General features: G+C 41.1%; 2 protein-coding genes across 17 annotated transcripts in view; one reads left to right on the top strand and one right to left on the bottom strand.

Moving 5' to 3' along the window:
• PIP4K2A (phosphatidylinositol-5-phosphate 4-kinase type 2 alpha) overlaps positions 1-27,032 on the top strand; it is a 177,861-nt gene that overhangs the window by 23,534 nt on the left and 127,295 nt on the right. The gene's annotated exons all lie outside the window — the stretch shown is intronic.
• Positions 4,073-27,032, bottom strand: part of ARMC3 (armadillo repeat containing 3) — a 57,580-nt gene continuing 34,620 nt past the window's right edge. For 11 of the 12 annotated variants that reach the window (XM_083579466.1, XM_083579463.1, XM_083579464.1 and 8 more), the window contains 9 exons: positions 16,932-17,181; positions 16,200-16,336; positions 15,330-15,498; positions 14,622-14,722; positions 12,954-13,070; positions 11,104-11,187; positions 6,979-7,179; positions 5,964-6,126; positions 4,073-4,569 (listed from right to left, as the gene is read on the bottom strand). In XM_083579466.1, coding sequence (XP_083435592.1) covers positions 4,360-4,569; positions 5,964-6,126; positions 6,979-7,179; positions 11,104-11,187; positions 12,954-13,070; positions 14,622-14,722; positions 15,330-15,498; positions 16,200-16,336; positions 16,932-17,181 — 1,432 coding nt within the window. In that variant the 3' untranslated portion in view covers positions 4,073-4,359. The remainder of the gene's footprint in view (positions 4,570-5,963; positions 6,127-6,978; positions 7,180-11,103; positions 11,188-12,953; positions 13,071-14,621; positions 14,723-15,329; positions 15,499-16,199; positions 16,337-16,931; positions 17,182-27,032) is intronic. The other variant, XM_083579456.1, reaches the window with a different exon arrangement.

Here is a 27,032-nt window from a genome sequence, read left to right as displayed (position 1 = left end):
AAATGACAGAAATCCGCTTGTTTTCCATATAAATCCACTATAGGCAGGGCTGTGTAATCACAGTACGAAAGCACAGAAGAAACAGGTTTGGAGCACAGAATTCAGTATCTTAAGAATCATACTCTTATTCTTTCTAACAAAACAAAAATTAATATTCCAATCCTTATATCTGTGAAGACAGAATGAAAATGTGCAGGCTTTCCCCATTACTCCATACTGAAGGAGAGGTAGGAGGAGGCAGCTGAGTAGGATTCTCAATGGGCAGTGGATGGGGGACAATGCATAGTTCTTTGCTGCTCTCTATGACTAGCCAAAACTAATTTATATATGTGCCTAGGATTATTCACATGTTTATGCTGTTCATCGTATTCAGTTTGGAGCAGAACTCTGAATATGTTGGTGTGTAATTTTGATTTGTTTTGTTAAGTGTGGTGAATACGAAGCGTAAGCTACAGGAAATCAGCAGGAAGCCTAACTATGTATGCAAGGACATTCTGAGGCCTTCACTCATATTTATACCTGACAAATCTTCTCAGGCACATTTATCTCAATAATGCATCTAGACGGCATTGGTTTTCTATATTTCCATTACCCAACAGGCTCTGTCTCTCTGTCTTCACACCCACCCACACACCCTGTCATGGAAGTGCTGTCATTCCAGCATAAACCCTAACTTTATGTAGATTAGCACTATTTATTTATTTATTTATTTATTTAAATCACATTTTTATTTACTTTTCATTCAGTTACACATTTTTAGCGATCTTTACATTACATTCAGGTTATAACCATTTTCAATATTGTATCTTTTCCTACCCCTGTGACTTCCCTCCACCACATTGCAGCTTCTTCTACTTACATTTATTTTTCCATTGTGTTGTGAATATTATTTTCATTTTTTCCCATAAAACGAGTGGCTTATCTATCCATATTTTAGCTTTGCAAAATTTAATATGTGTACTTATTTACTAAGTTAAACATCTCTAAAAACAAGTATCCACAGAAATAAAAAAGTGTTCATTTACTCAAAACCTTAAAAATGCCATCCACCCATCAACTATGCTGCTGTATGTGTGTCTTTGCCCCCCACCCCCGCTTGTCTGTTGATTTGTCCAATCTCTGTGCCAGACTATTTTATAATCATCCTTCCTAGCCAAAACGTCTTGAGTAGCACAGATCTTGAACACCACAGTGGACAAAGAATCATTTGTCCACAGTGGCTTCCTGTAGGTTATTTTAGTGGATTTATCACCCTGAACTAAGCCCAGGCCATCTGTTACATCCTTTAATTACAAATGCAGATAGAGGTAATTCACAAAGGCATCATAAAGAAAGTAAAATATAAATGATTTAAGGGCAAGCGTATGTTATGTTTCATGCACCAATCAGGCGTAAATGACTTTTAAAAAATCAAGATCTTCCTAACAGGGCAGGGATGAGAATGCACACCAAAGGAATGCTTTTCCTCAAATCACCCAGTCTTCTGGGGTGTCATCCATCCAAAAATGACATATCTGATTAATTAAAACATACACAAGATTATGTTGTTGCTGATTTATTAGTGGAGTTCAAGCTCTTTCATTAACACAACGTTTTTTCTTTCCTCCTCCTGGGTCTTTTTCCCAGGAGGACAGATTGGGAAGGGGGAGCACAAAAATGCAAGGAGTATTTATGGCTCAAGCACACAGTGATATTTCAAAGCCCCATTTTCAAATCACTTTGAACTGACAATATTTGATCAAATAGAGATTGCAGTATTTTAGAAAGGATATGAGATTCCCATTTACATTTCAATATTTTTTTTCTCAGTTCTGTGGGTTGATTAAGACTCATATGAATATTTAATCCAACTGCTTGTCCTGACTCTCTCTTGAGATTCCATTATTGAGAACGCTGATACATCTGGAGAAGTTAAGCTTAGGGAGTAAACACTCATTTCATGAAGGGTGAATTTTATCATCGTGTCTAAGAGTGGGTTGGAAAAATCCTGGTTCCACAATTTGTCTTAGCCACAAGAGGATTGGGCAAGCCACTGTTCATTCATTACCTCTATTTCTTTCTTCTCCCCTCTTAAGCGTTATATTTGTCCTGACCACTTTTTAAGCAATACCCTGGGGATGTAAGTGCTTAAGTGTAAGCCAAGGATCTCCTCCTGCTCCTAAGATGTCACTCAGCAGGTCCAGTAAATGCCATCCCTTACAGCATGTGTGGGGTATTTGGTTTTCCATTATGAGGTCCCGTTGACTTACAGATAACCAGGGGCTACTTCTGAGCCAGAGCTAGTGGTGGGTGGAGGTTGTAGTACTGCAGGACTCTCTCTCTCTCTCTCTCTCTCTCTCTCTCTCTCTCTCTCTCTCTCTCCCCCCCCCCTCTCCCCTCTCCCTCTCCCTCTCCCTCTCCCTATGCCAGTCAATCTCTCTGTGTTGCATGAAATTAGGTTCCCCACCCCAGTACTACAGACTTCCCAAAGCCCAAGTCTAGGTGTCTTCCAGGGGAAGTAGGAGACCTCAGTGCACAGAATCATCCAGTGCACTAGCAGGTCCTCTGCGCAAGTTTACTAGTGTTAGCCACTCTGAGACCTTGGCATGGGGCGGAATATAAATAAAATAAAATAAATAAAATAAAGCAAGGAAAAAATGATTGATTTGTTTTGTGCTATGTGGCTGGGTGAATATTATCCACAACAGCCAGTAGGGATGGGTGAATCTCAACTTTGGTTTCTTTTTTTTCCCACTCTTAAAGTTTACTTCTTCACATTTCCACACCAGTTTGTGAATTTTTAGAAAACAAGTCCTTATAAAAAATTCAGCAGCAGTGTGAATTTCTTCTGATCTACACATTTGCATACCATTTACCCAAAGACAACACATTTTTGTACCAACACATTGGTTATTTTTACCAATATGCAACTTTATGCACACTTTACTTTTGTTCAAGTTATGTTGCTAATTTCAAAGGATGGCTGTGTTTCAGTTCACACATTGTTTTAGAAAGTGCAAATTAGGTAGGTCCCCCTACAAATGTGAAATGAATCAAATATGTCCCCCCCATCCCTAGAGCTAGTGACCAGAATTCAGGCAGTCAAACCAGTTGTTATGCCCACGGATCTACCCCATTCCGAGCTAAAGTTGGAGTTTCTGAACTGATAGTTCGGTGTGAACTATCTATTAGGCACTATTCACACTGTCCCTGCTTCAGGGTTATAAGCAGATTTAAGGGTGCTGCTGGATGCCAAGATACAGCCAAGCTTCATGTGTTGGGGCAGCCATGTTTATTTTATAAATTTGTCTGCCCCATTCACATATAAAATGGTATGAGTGTGAGTCTATTTTTTAAAATATGAAAAGAAGCACAGGGTAGGGGAGCTAAACCCTCCCCTCCTATACTTAACTGGGCTCTACCATCCCCCTGCCACAGTTAGCTAACTTGCATTATGGGAACTATGCTGGGATAAAAGTAAATCAAGCAGAAGAACACAGCTGACTAAAACGGATGTGTGGGGATAGTTTCACTTCTATGCCTTGCATGCTCCACAGGCTCTCCCTTTTACACATGAACAGGGAAGACATGTGAACACTCACGGCTGCCCCATCACATCTAGTTTGGCCCTATGATTGTCTACTTATTTATTATACTTCAGTTTTATGTCATTATCGTTGATGAAAATTGAAAAATAAAAAAAGAAAGAGAACAGATCTATTAATGCATAAGAATGGTCTGTTGGATCATGCCAATGGCCCATCTTGTCCAACATCCTGTTCTCACAGTGGCAAGCTAGATGCCTGTGGGAAACCAGGGAGTAGAGCATGAGCACAAGAGCACCCTCCTCTCCCGTGGTTTCCAGAAACTAGTACTCAGAAGCATTTCTGCCTCCGACTGTGGAGGTAAGAGCATAGCCATTATGGCTAGTAGCAACGGATAGCTTTCTCCCCCACGAAAACATGGCAAAAATAAGATGTAATACAGGAACTGCTGTGCTGCCCCCATTCAAATGGAAAAGTGACAGCAAATGTCCTTGTGAGCTGTAAAATTTTAAAACGTAACCTATAAAGAATAAAGCCCCCACTTCAAATTTCTGGTATCTGCATTTTATTCCAAAAGACTAAAATAAATTAAATATGATTAAAATATAAGCAAAACTTGTGCTGAAATTCTGTGCGCTCCCCAAATATTTTTCTAAGACAGAATCTCCATGTAGTAAAACAAAAGACCCAGCTCGCCTATCTAGATTCATCAGTACATGTAAGGTGCTGCAGTTGGCACCCAGCCCATCTTTGAAAATGAGCCCTACAAACCTCTCTGTGTTAATTAGCTTTACGAACAAGCAGCTTTTGGTTTCAAAGAGCTCTGGAAATATAATTAAATACGTCCATAGCGATCTGCCTCTGGACTGCCTTCTTTCATTAGATTGCCTGGCTGGTACATGAGATCTACAATATATACTTGAGGGGGAAGCAGAAGTCCAGGTATTCCCAAGGGAGAATCATCAACCAATTTCACTTCATTCCATGCTCTGGTGTACTCTCCACGGACTAAGCTGCAGCTAACACCAATTCTGTCTGCTAGAACCTATGGGAGGAAGTAACCAGATGAGAGATATATTTTACTTTATTTTTATTACATTGACATACTGCCTTTTGGTCAGTGCACTGAAGGGCTTACAGTTTAAAATAGTGCTTTACCATTTGAAAGACATGCTATAAAAGGGAAACTGTACATGGAGAGAAGAGGAAAATAAGCGAGAGGAAAATGATTGAGCAGAAAGATTGTACCATGCATTTTCCACCCTGAATAGAAATCATTCAATGTTGTGTTTGCCTGTGGGAGTTGCCATTTCACTGCCCAAGCACAAGACCATTAAGCTTGCTGTTAGAGAGAATTATCTCTTGTAAGAAAAAGTAGCCTTTTAAATATTTAATATTTATCTTGTGCTTTTCCTACGTGCTCAAAATACTTCACAGAAACTACCCTCACAATAACCCTGTAAGGTAGGTTTGTACTGTTATGTCCATGCTGCAAAGAGGGGTATAAAGGCAAGAAATAGTGTCTAGCTTATCAGTGAAATAATAATAATAATAATAATAATATACCATACCACCTTTCATCCCAGGATCACAGGGCGGTTTACAGTATAAAAACACAGAAATACTTAACATAATTACAAACAAAACAATAACCTTCCACAGCCTAAAAGGCCAGAGATTGTTTAATTAGCCAGAGGCCTTGCCAAAGAAAAATGTTTTTGCCTGGTGCCTAAAGATATATAATGAATGTGCCAGGTGAGCCTCCCTGGGGAAAGTATTCCACAAACAGGGAGCCACCACAGAAAAGGCCTGTTCTTTTGTTGCCACCCTCTGGACCTGTCATAGAGGTGGCACATAAAGAAGGGCCTCAGATGATGATTGCAGGGTACATCCAGGTCAGTTCATATGGGGAGAGGTGGCCCTTGAGGTATTGCAGTCCTGAGCCATTTAAGGCTTTATAGGTGAAAAGCAGCAATTTGAATTGGGCCCAGACAGAAACTAATTGGCCGCAGCCAGTGCGGTCGGGCCAAGATTGGCATTATATGCTCAAACCTTGCCCCAGTGAGCAACCTGGCTGCTGAATTCCGAACTATCTTCAGAGGCAGCCCCACATATAACATATTGCAGTAATATATAGGTGAGAGGATAACTCACAGCACTGCACCAGTCATCAGCATGGTCATTTGTATTATTTTGCTTTTAATACAGCCATGTATTAACATCACTCACACTTCTCTCCCAATGATTTTAAATGGTGCTTACAGAATAGGACTGTGTGTCTTTGCTTGATGAGAAATCAATACTAACCAAACACAAAATGACTTAAGTACACAAATAAATAAGGTTTGAATAACAAGGATATGTTGAAGTTGATATACATTAGCATAAGCTGTGTGCTATTAAAATGAAACTTGTATCTGGCTGAGTAATTGACTTTACCTTGAAAAGCAAGGCCCTATGGTAGAAGGTCCCTTTGTTGATCTTCCCAATAGGCACGACATTGCATTTCAGTTCATATTCAATTTCACTTATATGAAGTTCCCAGCTGAATTCATGCAATTTGTCTGTTTCGATTGGACCGCCCATCTTTTCTGCAACAAACCTGTTTTAAAATCCAATAGTGACTTAAATTAACAATTGTCATAATATTTAATCAGGTTTAATACTAGCATTGTTTCTACCAAGGATCACTTTAAACCTTAAGTGGTGTTTAAATATGTTATATTTCATTATCCATCTCAATAACTTTCAAAGATGCACACATTCCCCTTCCAGTTCTTATCTGCTTTGCTGACTCTACATGATCTCTCAAGGCTTGTTAGTAGGAGCTGATCTTTTTTCCTACAGCACTTAGATATTTTTAAATAATAAAAAATAAGTATGAGGAAGAAAAAATCATCTACAGTACAGATATAAATAAGGGTATCTGTTCCCATATAAACCAGCTTGCTACCTCAGAACCTCTGGGAAGGTTCTTGCTCCACAAGATGTCACAACTGGAGATTAAGCTGGCACTACAAGGAATTCAGTATTTCATGAGGTGATGCCTCAGTTTTGAAACTCCCTCAGCTGTGTCAATTTTGGGCTGTGTCAATTTCCAGGAAAACCATAAAAATACATTTGTATTTTCAACCTTTAAAACCCTTCCTGAATGTTGGAACTTTTTTTTTTAAAGCACCTTTGTATCGTTTAGGCTTTAAAAGACTATTCCTTTTATTATTTGTCAGTCCTATTTTACCTTTCAAATACATGAAATTGAAAGCTGTCTTAAGTCTGTTCTGCAAAGAATGTGTGACCAAAAGGACCCACAATACTGAGTAAACAGAGACAAACTCTCTGAAGGGTTGGTAAAGGAAAGCAGGTCAAAATGGGGACTATATTCAGTAGATTTCTAAATCAATCCCTTAAAATATTTACTTTGAATTCACAGAAAAGACATTGTCCTGGTACTCACTGCGCAAGGGCTACAACCTGTTCTTTCGTGGTTGGTAGTGGGAGAATTGTTTTGGAAACCTCAGTAATGTAATCCACCAAGATGGAATCAACAGGGGGATACCATAAGGCCTTTAGAGGAACTTCTTCGACTATTTTAGGCATCACTGGCTCCGGTTCTTCTTCTTTGGGTTTTTCTTCTTCCTTTTTCCCTTTCCCTTTTCTTTTGCAAAAAGCACAGGGGTATTAGGAATGCTTCCCACATGCTCTGATTTACGTGAAAGTAAATAGGTATGTCAGCTTAGAGGAAAGAAAGAGATATTCCCTCTCTCCCCAAGGTGCTTTAATCACCATTAGATTAGAATTGCCTGCCTCTTTCCAATGACACAACACCTAGCCTTATGTTCAAATGGACGTGCCTTTTTGTGTGCTCCCACAAAGGCCCCCGGGGACGCAGGTGGCGCTGTGGTCTAAACCATAAAGCCTAGGGCTTGCCGATCAGAAGGTCGGCGGTTCGAATCCCCGCAACGGGGTGAGCTCCCGTTGTTGGATAGAAAGCAAAACGCAACAGAAATATTGTGATTGTTCTGAGTCTGGGCCCTAAGTACACAGTGGCACCCGACTCAGAAGACAGTTTCCCAGCATCAACTCCTTGAAGAGTTCCAAAATTTCTGCTCATTATAGAGCACAGATTGAGGATCACTAATGCAACGCCTATGGGTGCTAGTGTACCCACCTACAGTGCCCATGAAAGCCTCCGTCAATAGCCCCTAAATACCCACAGATCCTGATTGCATTGGCTTGGTCTCTCCTACACTGAGCACGCCCCCTTAAACATGCCCATATTTCATTAGATGCCCACCCCACCCCTTCCCTTCCATTCTGAACAAAGGAGAGATGCAAATAGCTTCTCTCTATGAGCAAATGCAGGGACACAGGTGGCACTGTGGGTTAAACCAGAGCCTAGGACTTGCCGATCGGAAGGTTGGCGGTTCGAATCCCCGTGACAGGGTGGGCTCCCGTTGCTCGGTCCCAGCTCCTGCCAACCTAGCAGTTCGAAAGCACGTCAAAGTGCAAGTAGATAAATAGGTACCACTCCGGCGGGAAGGTAAACGGCGTTTCCATGCGCTGCTCTGGTTCGCCAGAAGCGGCTTAGTCATGTTGGCCACATGACCCGGAAGCTCCCTCGGCTAATAAAGTGAGATGCGCGCCGCAACCCCAGAGTCGGCCACTACTGGACCTAACAGTCAGGGGTCCCTTTACCTTTACCTTTACAAAGGCCCCCCACCATTGCCCTTTTCTAGAAAGCCATTCCACCACCACTACCACCGCAAAACGGCTAAGATCCTATGTTATTTTCTTGATTGGCCTTTTCCCATATGAACCTGTCTACTTTCTAAGTATAGATAGGGCCCTATCTTGCATCCTACTACTGATGGTACTAGGATGGCACTAGCACAGGGCAGTATCATGTCACCAGAGACACCAAGACTGTGGAAATCCTTGTCACCTGAGGTTTGCATTACCTCCACAAAACAGGCTTTCCAGCATGCAGTTACTGTTCGTATGTGATTAGATGCTAGGAGGATATCTTTATTAGATATTATCCTTTCTTTCTCACATTTGTGAGTTCAGAAGAGTGCCTTCCCTTTGCGGCTTAAAAGGGAAGCTGAGATCAGCTAGTGTTAGCCTTTTTGTTTAAATAATCCAGGATGCTTTAAGGCAGACTTAAGACAATATTTTATTTCATCAGAGCTCTGGCTTTGATAGTTTATTTTTACTTGCTACTGTCTTTTTATATTTGATGGGCTGCTGTATTCGCTTTATTAATTTAATTTTACTGCTGTGTATTTTTATGGGTTTTAAACAATTTGTTAGCTGCTTCGAAGGCCTATGGGTAGAAAAGGCATCTGTTAAAAATTAAAGAATTAAAGAGTCTGCAGAAACTAGCAAACATGAACCCACCAAATATGCAAGTAGTCCCAAGCCATCTTTAGAACAAGATGCAGAAAGATCTCTGTTAGCTGGGTGATAGGCAGATAGAGCCACTAACTGCAGTTCCTGGGATTAAAGGGACCCGGAAAAACTGCAACCAAATTAACAAAAATTGCTGCCAGCTGTTTCCATTTATCCTATGAGTCACATGTTTGTTATTCTGTGTGATCATGAGCACAAGTGTGGCCAGGTATGGTTTTAACCATCTGCATATATTGTTGACAGACGAGTAGAAAATGTGGGACCTCAATAATCAGGAGAAATACTGTGTGAATTGCTCCTGTGATAGCTGTATTATCGGTATCATAATTCAAAACAGCTGTTACACACACATCATGTCCATTGTGGAAGCAGCCTTCACATCTGACCCAGAATTTGACCAAAATTCATTTGTGATAGATACCCTGCCTGTTGGGAAATGCTAACATTTTGGAAATCCCAGAATATGAGGTTTTAACTGGTGAAGTCAGCTGCATAAGCGTAACTATAAAGGAGCTGAATTGGGTCCTGTATAGACACTGATGTTTTAAAAACAATACTTCCATGAATCCAAAGGCTTTCCTTTTAAAAAGCAGGAAACTTAAAAGGAAGCAAAAAACCCAAAGCAACCTAAAATAAAAAGAAATCAAACAGCAGTGGAACAACAACAACAAAATAATCAATAAAGCTGTTTTGCTGGATTGACACAAAGAAAGCTACTCTAAAGCCACAAAACACAAACATAGATCTGTTTCTCTGCACAGCCTGCATTCATCCTTCCTCCTAGATTTATGCTGCAACCCTAGACACGCTTACCTGATAGCAAGTCTCATTGACATTTTATTTACTTACTTCTCTGAGTGGTCATCAATAGGATTGCACTGTTAGTGTCTGAATCTTGCTAGTGAGCTTGGGGAGGATTACCGTATTTTTCGCCCTATAGGACGCACCGGCCCATAGGACGCACCTAGTTTTTTGGGGGGGAAATCAAGGAAAAAATTTTTATTTCCCCCCCAGGTTTGCGCAGCCATCCCCAAGCTAGAAGAGGGAGACGGAGCGCTCCGTCTCCCTCTTCTGCCTTCAGGGACAGCCTCCCTAGCCTCTGTGGGGCAGCAGCTTGCCCCGCTATCCCCCGAGGTTGTGGGGCTGGCGGGGGGGAGAAGCAAGCTTGCTTCTCCTCCCCGCCAGCCTCCAGATCAGGTTGGGGAATAACGGGGTGGCGGCACTCTGCCTCCCCGCTATCCCGCGAGCTTGTGGGGCTGGCGGGGGGGGAGAAGCAAGCTTGCTTCTCCCCCCCCCCCGCCAGCCTCCAGATCAGGTTGGGGAATAGCAGGGTGGCGGCGCTGCGCCTCCCCGCTGTCCCCCGAGCTTTTGGGCTGCAGGCTGCTGCCCGCAAGCCTTGCGAGCCCGCGGGACCTCCCGCCGGGCTTGCAAGACTTGCGGATAGCTTCCTGAAGCCTGGAGAGCGAGAGGGGTCAGTGCGCACCGACCCCTCTCGCTCTCCAGGCTTCAGCGAAAGCCTGCATTCGCCCCATAGGATGCACACACATTTCCCCTTCATTTTTGGAGGGGAAAAAGTGTGTCCTATAGGGCGAAAAATACGGTACCTACTTCTAGCCAAAATGAGAACTTAGTCCTATATAAACTTTGGGAATGCTCTGCTTTCTATGCAACTGTGATCCCCAATAAAGGATACACCATGATCTCAAGTGCCAGGGACATAGACATCAAATACTTTTTATACAGTGCTGTTAGCCCACCCTGCCAGTCTAACATGTGCTAAAATCAACCAATATGGTATCTTAGAATAAAAACAAAATTAGTACATATGGAATATGTATTTGGAAGAATCTGAAACAACTGCCTGGATTTCTGAGTGGTTGTAGAAACTTGTTTTTATTATGTGTAATCATATATTTTACCCGTGCTTATCCCTTGGCTCCATTTCTCTCCCCTTCCCTTTGTCTTTTTTTTAGATTGGAAGCCCCTTGGGGTATAATCTTTATAAAGCACCATGTATATGAATGGTGCTATAGGATAACTAAATAGTAGTAGTAGTAGTAATAATAATAATAATAAGAAGAAGAACAACAACAACAACAACAACAACAATAATTATAGTCTCAAGCTTCTACACTTAATAAGAATAAGAAGCTCTTAGGAATAAAAGTACCTCGATCCTTTCTCTCTACCACCTCCTTTACTGACTGAAGAAGACCGTCCTGGAGATTCTGGCTTCTCCTTCTCCTCGATTGAGCTATAGAAATTACAAAGTAATTTCCCATTTCTCCTTGACTTCTACAAGGCATAGGCATTCTTAGGGTGTTGTGCACACATTGCATAGAGGGCAGTGGCAGTGATGTTAAAAACCTCCAGGTTATCCTCAGACAAAGCCAAAGGCAAAATAAAAAGTATATGGTTCACTGTGGAACACTAACACTAATACTAACAAAGAGACTGAAAATGGAGAGTAGCGCCCACTGGTGGAGGAACAGGGGGTGGGGGAGTGCACCACCACCCGCAGCGCGATCCTGGTGGGGTGCCATCGCAGCTGCCCCCTGCCTACGCTGGGCGCCACGCCCCCACAGGCAGCGCACCACTCTCCAGGACGCGCACCACACCACACCCCTGGGACGCACGGCAGCCACGCCCATGCCTACTCACCGGGGGGCAGTCCACCCCGCCCCCCAGTGCCGGAGCATGTAGCTCTGCCACTGATAGCACCTTCATAAGGAATGCATTCAAGGTGGCCAGCTGCTAGTAAATTAGCATGCTGGTTAATAAAATGCTTCTTCCCTATATTTAACCTTACCCCCCCTTCTTAAATACCAAGGAAGCAAGCAAGCAAGCAAGCAAGCAAATAAACAAAAACAGAAAAAGCATTAACTTATTACCAATTACAATAGCAGAATAAATACTTATTTACAATGAACTGGATCCAGACTAATTTAGTTGCACTTAGTTCCTACTGAAATCAATATAAAAAGTTATTAATGATGAACAAGTTCATTGATTTAAATGGGAGCTATTACATTGATTTCTGTGCAAAACAGTGCAACATTATACATGTCTGCTCAGTAGTAAACTCCACTAAGTTCAATGGGATTTATTTCCAGGTAAGAGAGTATAGAACCTGTGGCCCTTCTAGGGTTGCTGACCTACAACTTACATCATCCCTAACCGTTGACCATGCTTGCTAGGGCTGATGGGAGTCCATTGTTATCTAGAAAGCCACAGATCTGCCACCCCTGTTGTATAGGATTGTGACCTTAGATTGGATCCAACCCTATTAATTCACTGGACATTTTAAATCAAATATAAAAATTAGAAGACTGGCTTTTTACACCCGGAGAGAAGAATATAGTCAGTAGCATTCAAAACCAGATGTTACTGGCAATAAGGAACAGAGATAAAGTTTTTCATGCTTGAATGCAGATCTGCATTGGGGGAAATATACATGACTGTTGATGGCATTGTTATTTCACACTTCTTTCATTATAATGTGTATTATTGTATATAAATCATGTTCTGCAGTTGTCTTAAGCGATTACATTAGATGCGGGAAATCAGAAGGACTGTATCTGCGGAATCAAGAATTCATGAAGGGAGCCACAGGGATTGTGAAATATTTACTGGGTGGTTGGATGTCATATATATTTTGTCCTTATTACATTTGGGTTGGTAGATCTCGCTTATACTGTTGCATGCAATTTATAAGGGTTTCCTCTGCTTAGCACAGATTTTGGATAAATGGTGTTTAGATGTTGTATGATTAGTTTCAGTCCTTTAAAACTGCAGACTGCCCTGCATGCCTTGGCAGGAAGGTGGTATATAAATGCAATGAATGAATGAATTGAATGAATTTTCAAATTTTACTTCCTCGTTCTGGTTTCAAATGCTGACCAGGGAGATGCATATTTGGTTGGTCTAAACATACTCATTTTCACCTAATTCAGAACAGTTTTCATCAAGTTTAGAATTACACCCAGAGGGAAACTGTGATTCCAAAGCTCAAATACATACCTAGCTCTTTCTCTACTAATTTTTCTGTTAGTACTACTGCTGGAGGTTGTAACTCGGCTGCTAAGAAAATCTTGTGGTGATTTTTCATCTGTTGCAACAGGAGGAGCTGTGAGTTCACTGGAACAATAAAGGATGCTATGCTGTTGCTGCACACCATAATATCAGACAAATAAGTATTTTGCCCACATAACAGAATAAAATGTAATCTGTACAAAAAAGTAGAAGTACGTATCACACGGGGAGCGAAGGAGCATGCCTGAAGACAGGGATGCCTACCCTTTTTCAATCAATGGGCCACACGCCTGCTGTAGATATGGCCAAAATGGCCAACAGCCACTCCTTTACACAGATGTGCATGTGCACACAAACCCTCGCCATATTTACAGCACATGTACAGACCACACACACATCTCACAGGCAGTCAAGTATGCACACTACATTTTGATGGCCCCCTTCAAAGTGCCAATTCTAAGGAGCCCAGATCCTTTCAGCCTCCCCCAAAATATTTTGGCGAGCCCTGCCCAAAAAATTGATTATGCTGATCCTCCCCAGCCTGCTCCATCACTGTCATGTGAGAGCACATGTAAGACGCCTCCCTCTGTCCCGGGGCACCCTCCTTCCTCCCCTCCCCTCTGCGTCCTCAGCCTAGCGCTAGCACCCCATGAGCCTCCGCCATGGAGGGGACTTGGCTACTGGCACCAGCTGGTGTCTGGGTGGGGAGAGGAGATGTAAGTGGTCACGAAAAATGAAGGAGTATTCCTTCCTGAGCTCTAAGCCCTATTTGCAACAGTTGCTATTGCAAGAAGGCCCCAGAGCACAGGAAAGAGGGAGTGGTGCTGTGATAGAAGGAGAAGAAGCATTTTTCAAAGTAAATCAAGTTAGAGGCACCCAGTTTTTGGGTTGCTGAACAAATGCGGGGGTGTCACCTGGGGACCCCTCAAGAGAAGAGATTTTTTTGTTTTGTTTTTAAAAGCAAAATTATTGGGGGTTTCAAAAATACTCTTGGCAGTCAGCTCCAGCACACAGGCTAGCCAACCCCTATCCTAAGAATAGTCTAGGTGGTGTGTCAGCAGGAAAAAGCCTGTTGAAGTACATGGGACTGGACTGAGGATGTGCGTAACCTTCAAAGAGGGATGCAACTAGAGGCATTCCTTTCTTGTCATGGTCTTTTAGACAGTACCCCTGCCATTCTATTCACTTTTTTTCCTTTTTGGGTTGTGTGTTTTCTTTCTTATCTTTTCCACTTCTATGTATTCCTGTTCCTATTTTCAGTCTTTCCTTGGACGTTTTCTTTTGTTTGCAAGATGGCTTCAACTTAAACTGCAGGTGTTGAGAAAGTTGCTTTAAAAAAATCCCCCAATGCACAACAACGCTTTGGGTAAAATGTGATGTGACAGCTTCCTAAATTCCTAGCATAATTAAAAGTGATAAAACCAAAATTATCCACAAATTGTAGATAGTTGGTAGCCTTCTGTGAGTGCAAAGGCTCTTGATCCAGATAGGTTTGCTAATGGAAGAGGAAGGAAGGGGATGTTTGCTGATTTCCCCTCCCTACAACCCCGCACTCCCCCCCCCCCCCCCGCGAACATCTCCCAGAAATCTTTTTTGCAGGGTCCTCAATCTCATGTAACATGCAATATAGGTCAGAGTAGTGTTTAACAGACTCACAGTTCTGGTGTTTTAGAATTTACTAAGATTATAGCACGGCGATCATTAAGCTGCTGAGCACTGAGTTCCTCCAGTGACAGTAGTTTTACACCTGGTTTTACCTATGTAGGAAGATTAGAATGAAGCACAAGATGTAAGTCAACGTAGGTTTCAAGGAAACTTGACTGTCTCTAGGTGAGCCACCAAAACGGTTAATCTTGCCCGGCTGCTCAGAGCAGCAGAGGATTGGCTCAGGGAGTGTGCGGACAGATGGACTCCTAGCCACTCCAAGCCAGAGGGGGCCAACCTAACAACCCCTAGGTACAACCCTGACTGGAGCAGGCATAGCAGACTTTAGGGTTTGTAAGCTCTAATTTATATTTTAATAGAATCCTAAGGTCCACCAAGGTCAGAGCTAGAATGAGTATCAGTCCTGGAATGGGCTGCCAACCAAGACTGACTGCCTCATGCATCCCCTCCCTACATCCTGTGCTGTCATTTGAGCTGCAACTGGCTGCAATTGAAGCTGGGTAGTTGTCATTTTTTATGCCTCACTGCATTGCAACTTGCCAGCCCATCAGCTAATGGAAGTATGATGGGTTGTTTCATGTATGTGAAGTCTTAGCTTGCAAAAGATTTGGGGCATTATTGATACACGGGGTTTATAAATAGAGCAAGAAGACAGGCAGTAGCCCTCTGAAGATTTTAACATACTTAAAGTAAACTTACCTGTCCAAAGTCATAGAACCCATCTGTTATTATGTTGCTGGATGTTAAAAAACCCATTTGGCTATATTTCTGTGGAAGGTTGTGATCAAGTATTGAATCCAAAGCTGCATCACTGAAGTTGTTTTTGCGCCCAATGGACAGGTTAATTTCTTCAAGGATATCTAAAGCACTGTTCCAGAAACAGAAGTACACAATAAAAAGGGTTATTTGTACTCTAACCCATTAAAAAAACATCTTATTCTACTATAATATAATGCCTATTAATATCTGATCTAATCTAGCTTGATCTGTTATGGCAAAGAGACTCATTCTGCAATTAGTTATGTCTGTTTTAGTTCTCTGTATAGTAGAACTAAGCCTTTTCTAGTTCTCTGTAGAGTAAGACCACTGTATAACAGTTACAGTGGTGCAAAACTGTGCCTGAATAAGCTGTGAAATAATTTATCTCAATCAGAATTTAAGAAATTAAAAATACATCTCTATGTGAAATTCTCAGAGCAGGGATCCTTATGTAGTCAAAACAGGATAACCTGTACACATGGAGGTGGTTATCAGGAGGCTTGCAAAACTGCCAAGGTTTGTAGAAGTAAAAAAAAGTATTCAGGAGAAAAAAATTGATGTGGGTGTGAAAGAGGGGGGATATGCAGGCACAATGAAAAACCATTAAGACTGAGCATGTTCAGGCACATAATACTGGTTGTTGGTAGGGAAATGTAAACTAAGGAAAGTGAGAATGTAATGGAGTATCCTGAAGAAGGGCATGGCCAGCTGACTAGAACCCTGAACAGGAGCATTACACACACATGTAAATTCTTGATTACAAGTTCTGCAGTCACCATTAACAGTCATTCTGGGATTCCTACTACTCACCCTAGCCTGGTCATTGCAGCAGCGGTTGGATCATCAGCTGCACAAACCATAACAGCCCAACAGGCATTTCTTCGGACTTCATCATGTTTAGAATATAGGAGCTTAATAAGAGGGTCAAGCCCTCCTGAATTCCGCAACTAAAAAAGAAAAAAAGATACATTGCTTGCTTGCTTGTCAAAGAATACATTCATTCAAGTAGGAATATTGTCCACTATAGACAGCACTTGGCAACACTAGGCTGAAAAATGAAGGTTATGTCTGCACTGTGTTTGCTTCTCAGAACAAACTGAAGCAGAATAAATCCACCACCAGTACTGTATTAATTGTGTCAAGAGCATGCTGAAGAATACACTTGCAATAAAACACCAGTCCCTGGTGAGGCTCCACTGATATCCCTCAAATGAAGAAACCAGAGATTGAACATGGGATCTTCTGTATACAAAAGCATATGCTTCAATATGAAGCTATTACCCCACCTCTAGTTTGCTTCATTCATACCCCACCCCCAAACTTGCATAGTGCACCATGGTAAAATTTCCCTGCACAAATTTTATATATTGTAACAAAGGCAGCACATACTTGGTTCCTAATTTTTATATAAGAACCACAAACTAGATCTTTTCTAGGAAGCATAATAAATACACTGATTCAAGAAAGCTGAACAAAGCAAAAGATACCAGAGTTCCCCCCATCATGATTTTCAAAGCAGACGCTGCATTCCATGTACCTCACCTCAGTCCTGGCATCCGCATCACAACCAACTGCAGCGACGGTAAGAGCTGCTCGGCTTTGCACTATGCTGTTGGTGGAATGCAGTGGTTCTACAATTGCCGTCATAATACCATGGCTCTGGATGCTGAGACGCAGAGGCTCCTGGGTGGCCAGGTTGGTGAGAACAGTAGCAGCACTTGCAACAACCCCATCTCTCTTAGAACTCAGAAGGTTGATCAGTGGCTCAATACCATCAGCTTCCGCCACTGCACTAGAACAGGGGATAAAAAGGGGAGATCCCCAAAGCTATTTTAATTTTTAAGCTGAGGAAAGAAAGCATCCTTAACGTATCCCTTTATAAGCCATATCTACTGCTTATGCTGACATTCAAAAACCAGCGCAGATGCTCATGTGTATTGAGGCTGAAACATTTACAGCACATACACACATTTCCTTAGATGTCCAATCGAGCTCAAGTAAGTGTGCACAGGATGTGCCATTTCCATTTCTAATCCTACCCTTTCTTCAGCCTGAACTTACCTATCAGTAGTGCAATCTAAGCAGAGGAATTCTTTTTGCATGCATGCATATTATTATTTTTTGTAAAGAACATAAGCCATATGCCCAACTGAGTATCATTTCATAGTCATTTTATAGTAGGCTCATCTGTTTGTTAAACAAAACTTGGCAGAAGTGTTAGCATAGGAAATATACAGATGGAAATCTCAGTTGTCCATGTGCTCTGCTATTTATATCCTTGCTGTTAAGCACCAACCTCTACATGTTTACTCTGAATTAAGCCATAGAAAGTGTGCTTAGGACTACAGTCTTACAGGGAACGCCTGGTAATTTTTAGTCAGAGGTAAGGATCACTGTGGCACAATGGATTAGAGCCATAGGGCACAATTCTATACTAAGCTTAAGGGAGCAATCCTATACTTCCTGGGTGGGTGGCTGAGCCGCCATAGGATGTTTCACTTTCTGTGGGTGAAGAGGGGAGGTTCACAGGCAGAGACCTCTGCACTGCAACAGCTGTTACTCTATTGGCTGGTGGTGCTTCAAAGGCAGTACGGCCATAAAGAGGGCATTCTGGGGATGGATCAGGGCAAGACTCAGATGTACTGAATTCAAAGCCCCCGTGTTCCTCTGACATGGCCCTGAAAGGGGCAAAAAGCATACCAGCTCTGGATCTTATTTTCTCAATTGGGGGGAGGTATTAGAAGACCAAGTTGGTGTGTGTGGAAATTCCACCCTACAACTTCTGCCCTGGCCATTGTGAACCATCAGAGTTTAGGAAGTAGCAGTTTCTCCATTTTAGGTTTGCTATGTTAATGAAATTTTAATCTTCATCCATCAAAGGAAAAAACAGTCACTGGTCCAAGGTAGCTATTAATATTCCCCCCATTTCAAATCAAGTAAATTTGTTAAATTTACTTTTAACACTTTTATCTGACTCTTAACTCAAAGGAGTTCAGAATTTGATTTCCAAGCTTAGAGAGTCAGGCCCGCTTAGCTTCAACAGCTGAATTATCCCACATGTCCTTCATTCAGACCAGTCCCTGAGAAACATGGTTCCAGCTAAAGAATCTCAAGCAGAAGAATGCACTGTGCATACAATATGGTATGTGAGAATCTCTCCCTCCTGTCAACAGAAATGCCTCAATTATGAACAATTTAATATCTGTGCATACTTTCATAAATGCTTTTGATGGCGTGTATAGTAGTAACAACAACAACAACAACAACAACTTTATTATTTGTATCCTGCCCATCGGACTGGGTCGCCCCAGCTACTCTAAAACATAATAAAACATCAAAAATTAAAAACTTCCCTATACAGGGCTGCCTTCAGATGTCTTCTAAAGGTTGCATAATTACTTATCTCCTTGTAAACATTTAGAAAATTATTTCCCTTTCACATTAAGCTCAGTGATTAAGTTTTGATAGCTAGCATTTTTATTCTACTGTGTGATCATTTTATTCCAAGTTCATGATTAAATGCTTCATTTTACACCCTACAATAATTTATCTCCTGAATCACTGCCTACAGAATCCAAATGAATCTTGGGGGCAAGGATAAAATTTAACATGCTGCCACCATAATAGTATGAATCACTAAATACTAATATTTTATTCAGGGTATTCTGAAGGCCTAAGGCCAGGCTATAGAACAAAACATTTCTGGATTCTGGATCTGGTTAAAAGATCCTGATGTTTCTTCTAAAAAGGTACAACTGTATACCTTAACTAGGGAATAAGTCCCACTGAACACAGTGGGTTTACTTGCAAATAAATGTGCATTGGACTGCAATGTTAAATATTAATCCAAGTAATTAGGCAGTCTATGGAAAGATGGATACAATCTGTTGGAAATTCCCAAAGGACCAACACAGGAAATAAATTAAATGGGATTTAGAAGCAAATACAGTATTTAGCATAAAAATAAAAGAAAGTGACAAAACAGTGGCTTTAACCTTGTTCTATCTAGCACCACCCCCTTTCTGGATTGTAGGAAGAACAGGGATGAAAAATCTGTAGTCTAAGGTCCATTTCACAGTCAGTCTTAAGCTTTAGGCAAAACACCTGCCCTAGGGCATGGAAGTTTAAAAGAAGCAGAAAGTAATGAAAAGTCTTCACAGATCCACACTTAACCCAACCAATGACAACAAATAAAAGACAAGTTCAGCTATACCTTAAATAAGAAAATACTTTCCTGAATGGAAGCAGAGAAGAATTTCCACTTATAATGTGGACTCATTAGAAGTCTGTGAGTCATAGTGACTTCAGAAGGCATGGTTCTGAAAAGAACAAGTAGTCCATCTCAGATGAATTTTGACTATGTTGGCCAGCAGAGGCTTTCTAGGATAGGGATATTTCCCAGTTCTATGTGAAGATGGCAGGTGTTGGACCTAAGACCTTTTGCATACAGAACATGTGCTCCACCACTCAATTACATCCTCTATTTTTAGGATGCCCATACTCATGCTGATGCAATGAGGACTCATATTTTAAAGATCCAAGGTCCTGATCCTGCATATTTGGAAATATGGATTAGGGTTAGGATATAAGACTGTTTCTTTTTCACAACTCTTTGGTAGTCCCACCTATAAGAAAATGGTCCTGTGGGAACATGAGACGTACCGTAGTTGGGTCAGAATAGTGGGATCTTCTAGAAGCTTGATGGGTCTTTTTCTTCTAGCTTTAATGAAAATTAAAATTTAGTCATTTTGAACCTCCCAATCTTCAGAGTCCTACAAAATTAAAGGAGGGATTCTGTGCCCAGTGTTTTGAGCCAAAAGTATAACTTGGCTTTCTTTTGTACAAAGACAATGAGCAAATATGTCCCACAGCAGCTGGTATTTGGCTGCTGCTGATTAACGCCTTATACCGCTTTTAAATGTGTTTGTGGGAGGGGAGGGGTGGGGTGTTATTGGTTTGTGGGTTTTTTGTTCCTATTTTTATCGTGTATTGTTTGTTTTTATATTTTTATGTTGTGCACCCCCCTGAGATCTACAGATGAAAGGTGGTGTGCAAATTTTACTACTACTACTACTACTTCCAACTATATTACTTTGCTCTAACCATAACAGATACCTACAACTCAGGATACCAAATCATGCATCTGATGAAGTGAAGTGTAATCCACAACAATTTATGCCGTAATAAATGTATTCGTCTTTAGGGTGTCATCAGATTCTTCTTTATTGTTGCTGTGAGAGACTAACATAGCTTATCCCTCTGGGATATTGGCGTACGCATTGTGTTAAGTTCTGCAGGCTGTCACTAGGGGTCAGTGTTAAGTCACACATTACTACAACAGAGGCGAGCTAGTAGTTTATTCCAGACCTCAAGCACAGAAGGACAGTAAGTTTATGGGGAAAACATAACATTATATAAAAAAATCTCAAATTATCTTTTAAAAACAAGGTTCAGTAGAATATTCACAATTTAGATACCAACTCAACAAGAATGTTGTCTGCAGCAGCATTATCTCTGTTTTATCTGATTCAACAAACCATATGCCACTTGTAGTCCTACTTGAGGGGGAAGAGTTTAATTTGCTGTTTGGTGGTTGCACTTGGCTGATGCTACTCATAAAGCATTTCCTGAAATCTCCAATGATGTTTGAGGCATTTCTGATGAACGCAGAGTTTATATTTGCATTTTGGTACAAGGGGACAGCTTATGGCTGTGTGCTCAATAAATGCTGAAGGTCTGAAATGAAATTGATAGCCTGTAGCTAAGGCTGAAGGAGAAGAGTTTGTATTACACCATTGATACCATCCAGTCTAATGACTTGATGATTCTTACACCAACAGGAATATCTTGTAAGAAACTGTCATGAAAACTTCTTCTGGTATGTCTTTGTTCTTCTGATAAAGTGGCATTCCTGTAAGTCCTCTTCTATTCTACATGTGCAAACAGCATGGGATTCCCAATAATTATGGTGATGTGGCTATTCTAGCTGTTGCATTCAAACAAAAGACAGTCCTCAGATCAATGGGACACCAAAAGATGACAGAATTTCATTTGTTTTGAAATAATTTCCGCTATGTTCGATCTGTCATAAACTGCTCATATAAACAGATATATCCAGAATTGTCTTTACTAAGCTCTTGGCAAATTAAAGTCAGCTTTCTGTAACTTTTCCAGTAATGATTTCTGATATGAAGTTTGGAATTTTAAGCCTGGAAAAACTAGGTAGGCTCCTGAACTAGGTGGGCATACTGAACATTGCACATGGTTCAGCTTATCAATTTGTGTTAGCCACTGAGCATAGCAATACTAAATATTGTGAATACAAATACAGTGAATTTAACTTGGCACAACATATTGTTGCATGCAACCCCAATCTCCAAGCGGTGCGATATTCCACAGGTTTCAGGTGCTTATCTAGGATTTGTGTTTCCTTTTGAGATAAGGCACAGTTGCCATACGTCCAAAATTTCCTGGACATAGCCAGTATTCAGCCCTTGTAAACAGCGTCCAGGCGGAAATTGCTGAAATGTCTGCGAAAATCCAGATGTATGGCAGCCCATGTTGTAGTGTTGTTTTTGGTAATTGTCATTTAAAATAGCTCAAAAACCTCGGGTCCTTGCAATTTTGCCAAAAAAAGCTCAAAAACTTTGGTGTTTTTCTGGTATATGGTTTATTTACACAAAAGTACAACTTGAGGCTATGATGGAGAGATTCACAGCATTAACACCCCCAAAGCATCTTGTTTCTCCCATAGCTGCAGCCTTGGATCCAGACATTGCTCTTTGACTCTGCAGCTTGCTGCTTTACTTCTAGGTCACATCACTCCAAACTGTCAACACTAAACTCTAGCTTCATCCTTCTAATTAACCATGAGTCCAGACTCTAAAATTAATTAACTGTATAAACCACTAGTTCCCATCCCTGTGTCAAAATTTATATTATAAGTCATAGTAAGCAGGAAATTGACTTTTTGCTTATGAAAACTGTTAAGCTCCATATCTAAAATTGATACAAATAATACAACTTAAGAACTAATTCAGGTCAGTTCATCCTTAATATTTATGTGACAGTCAGTGTTTTCTCAAAATATTTCAAAGAGAATTAAAACAAAAACAAAACCCTGACACAACAAACTAATGAAACAAAGTCTTTTATTCTAGTATCCTCTGTGTAGTGAAGAGTGAACAGTGGTAACTTGTTACCAAGAATAATTAATATTTATGGCAGTAATTTAAATCCAGTATAATATTCGCCTAATCTTTGTTTTACAGAAGCTGTTTATGTTGGCAGGTTTTGGGAGCTTGTTAAAATATAAATAGCATTTAGAAGGCAACTACTTGCCTCATTTTACATTTAACAACTTGTATAATACATATATTGTGTATTAATAAATAACTTAACACATGGTTCAATCTCAATAAAAGTGGTACCAGTAGAACAGAATGACCAATAGATGGCAGTGATACTGTAAATTAATGTCCAGCCTATTAAATCAGTGGTTTGTTTTAATAGTGAACTGCTGGTACAGTTTTGATTATTTTATAACTGGATTGATGGGAAATCAACCAACACACACAAGTTTACTGAGGAGATGCTCATGGACTTTGCAGCACTAACATGAGTGCCTCCTTGGGGTCAGATTTTCAGTCAAGCTTTTATCTGAAACCGAGACGGAAAACATGAGCCTAGCTCATGTTTTTCTACAGCCTAGCTCACATTTACCTTTTCCTTTCTTGGCTTTCTGAAAATCCACCTTTCATTTTGGAGGCTGAAATTTCTTTGAAAATGTGGCTCTGGACATTCAGTTTTATGCTTTCCTTTGCTTATGCTTGCTTTAGCTAACACATAGCAAGCCATGATATGTTGCTATAACCAAAGGAGCAACCTATGGTAGGCAAGTAGGACTGTACAAGTCCTTTGCATCCTGTACCAAAAGCATTGTTCTATACACAAATCTGTGATACTTTAAACATGCTTGAAACAACAAATTAGGCATCCCTTAAAAACAACAACAACCTGACACAGATTAGTCAGGAGAGAATATAATCTTAGGATGAAGTGACTTCTCTCCCAACAGACAAATGTTTAAACTTGAAAACATTTTACCATCATTAATACATGGCTGTTTCCCTCAGGACAGGCAAAGCCTGGTTGGAGAGAGATGTTGTTAGCACACACTGGCCTGGTTCACATGCAACACGTAAGTCAATGTGTGTTTAGTTTAACCAACAAACCAAGATCTTAAGCCATTGTTTGTTGCTGGCTTATGAAACTTGGCTTGTTATAACTATGGCTTTTTATTACAGGCAAACCCAGCATGGTTTGTTTGCTCACCCTGCGTCAGATGCCTGCCAAACAATGGCACAAAGGTACCAAAAAAGACCACTATTAAGGTGAAGCAGGTCTCTCTGCCACTTTGTCCAAAGAACCCGCTCCTAACTCTGCCTGGCAACAGGCTTCTTTCCCCATCCCACTTCTCCATTACACCCCATTCTTCACAAGGCAGACAGCTTCGTTTTGTAGCTGCTGTCCAATAGCAGAAAGTTGAAATGACTACAACCCAGCACTCCCTACTAAATCTAAAGTGGGATGTAAGCAGCAAACTGAAATGATCAGTACATAATGATACTCTAGTCTACCCTATTAACTTGTAGCAACCACACACACACACACACACACACACACACAGAGAGAGAGAGAGAGAGAGAGAGAGAGAACAGTTGTTGGGGATAAAAGTAAGCATTCACATAGGTAAAACTGGGAAGGTTAAGAAAGTTCAAACTCCTTATGGCATAGAAATCTAATCCTTGGAGGGGCACAAAAAACCTTTGCCCGCAATTTGCAACTCATGGCTGCAGGGTAATTAGCACCTCCTGTGCAAACACCTGATTTGCAATCCACATTGCGTCCTGAAGCCTCAGTTCTGTTTTCACAAACCCAGGAACAATATTCCCTGACTTTGGTGGCCTGGAGTTGTTACTTGCATTCGGTATATGCTTCTAGAGATGGGCTTGCCAGACTTCATAATAGGGGTTTTGAGATATTGCTTCCCATGTTATCCATTTTCTGGTATAATGCACAACCTAAATGATGGTTTGATCAACAGCAAAGACCCTACAGTATGGGCTGCAAATAGTTTTTAACAGACTGCCTTCCTGACTGAGGAGCAATCACAAGATACCTAATACATGTAGTTGTTTGACTCTGAACAGATGGCCTCCCAGAGATTAAAGACTTAATTCTGGTCAGATGAGGAGGCTGTGGTGTGCATATATCTGTGGATCTCATCTCATGTACTCTCACATGAGAGGCACTCTCACACTGGTTTCAGAAAGATATTATTTTTACTTGGCTCTCTGTGGAGATGCACCAGTGATGCTACCACTATATTATCACCCAGTGCAAGGAGAAAAATAATGTCTTCAAGATGTTCAAGGATGTCACTGCTCACCACCCAAGGTGATGCCTTTTTTATGAAAAACTGGCAACCATCCTTTTCAATAGAAAAGGTATGACTCCAGGCTACACTGTGAATAGTGGTATCAGTGTTCCCAACCAGTATCAGCTGAATAGACCTAAACCAACCAAAGAGTCTACATTTAAGCAAACCCCATCAGTCATGCTAGGAATACCTGCCCAGTAAAGGTGGATGCCTTCACCCTCTTCAGGAACAAGTGCCAACTCCGCCAAGGCCAATACTTTCAAGCACCCCCCACTTCCTTGGGCTGCCACAATGTCTTCAGGAATAATCTGTGCTTGCTTAGACCAGGGGTAGTCCCTGCATCCTCACCTCATCCTCATTTATAACATGTGTTGGCTGCTCTACAGCAGTGCTAAGTGGGCAGAAGCTGCTTGGAATGACTACCTGTAGGCATCAAGCAGCACAAGGTCATCCCAAAATCCTTCACCAACTCTTATGAGTCACTGATACCAATAACAGAAGTCCAGCCCTCATTACACCTCCACTCTCTTTGTGTACAAAGGCCACCAACACGCATCAAGGTAACAACAGTCCTCCAAAAGTAAGGATTTACTGCTCCTCTTGTTTCCATCCAAGAGGAAGACCAGGTTGAGGAGGTGGTTACTGCAGTGGATACAAATAACAGAGAGAAGATTTATGGTCATCGGGAATGTGCAGAGAGAAGGCAGATTATAGTTCCGGCAGCTGTACGCTCCCTAAGAATAAGTGATTGTAGCTGCAGTGATGATGACCAGCATGGAGAAGACACAGAAATGAAGGAGAATTTGCTGACACCAAGGAAGTGCACTCTAGTGAAGGATAAAGAAGAAGCTACTTATGAGCTCCCATCACCACCATTTGTTTCTGTACTTCTATTACAGTGCTTTTTACGCCTTTGGAAGTGCAGCAGTGTACTATTAACTCCAGTTAGTGAATTCACAACCAGATAGCATGGGAGAAAGGAGACAACATGGAGACGACATTGCTTCTTCTTAAAAACAGACTGAAAGTATCATATCCTGCATATGACCAGAAAAACTGCCCCAGCTCCCATTCCTCACTGCCATAACCAAACTGCTACTACATTACTGCCCCTTTCTGGTTTTTGAGGTACACTGCACATGGGCCAGTAAATAAAAACTTCACACACGTTTACAGCACGACCACATACCACAATAAGAATGACTAGATGGAAAAAGGTGACATGCCCAGGACCTCAATACTCTAGCAACTGGTTATCATTGAAGCCCAGCATCAAATCCTTCATCTTCCCCAAAGGGGATTCTAGAGAGCATCTACATCAGCCCACCCTCTTGAGGATTGGTTTTTACAAGACAGCATTGTACCAATCAACTTTACAATTGTTTTCCAACTTGAGAGCTGAGCAAAGCAATTCCAGCAGGCTTGGGCCCTAGAGGCCAATACCTGGTTCTTTATATGTGAGCCTAGCTACAATTGCCATTAACTGAAGAGCCACAAGAAAGGAATATCAGAGTCAATATCTACTGTATTTTTTCAGAAAACAGAAAAGTGGGTTGAATAATGACTACACATGATGAATGATGTTTCGTCTGGTAATGTTAAATTAATGTCAGTGGCTATTAGAGCCGAGTGAATAATTTGTGACATGAAATGTATCCGATGAATTATGTCTCTTTCTCTTCATGGAATATCTATGAGCCAATCACTTTCTCCATTTCATTCATTATTTGAGATACTCCAAGAAACCTTTTGCAAATTTCATTGCTTTAAGTCTTTTGACATTTGAACTACCTTGCTCATTTGTGATTGTTCATGTAAGGCACATATGGTTTTATTTCCGACTGAGTGAACACAGCCCTTATAATCTGGATACAGATGGAAATAAATGGAGGAGAAAAAATGTATATGTATGCGCATATGTGAGTATGTATGCCCACAACTGTTTTTTATGAAATTTCATGCTTAACTCAAGATGAACACACCTGAAACAAGTTCAGTTCATAAATCCTGATCAACTGTTGACTGGCCAGTGTAATCATTGCTGTTAGTTTCTCATAAAATTCTCTAAATGACCGTCTAAAATGCTGCTTTATAGGCACATTCAGTCAACCAAGGCAGCAATCCACAGCATTAGACTCTGTTTCCCCCTTCTTTTGTGGAATAGCTTGCAATGAGGGATGGAAGAAGAGAAATAACTAGAT

Source organism: Podarcis filfolensis (genome assembly GCF_964270895.1).
Source record: "Podarcis filfolensis genome assembly, chromosome: 12".
In the NCBI taxonomy this organism is placed as follows: Eukaryota; Metazoa; Chordata; class Lepidosauria; order Squamata; family Lacertidae; genus Podarcis; species Podarcis filfolensis.
Note: the sequence above shows the minus strand (reverse complement) of the source record. Positions and strands in the feature narration are given on the sequence as shown.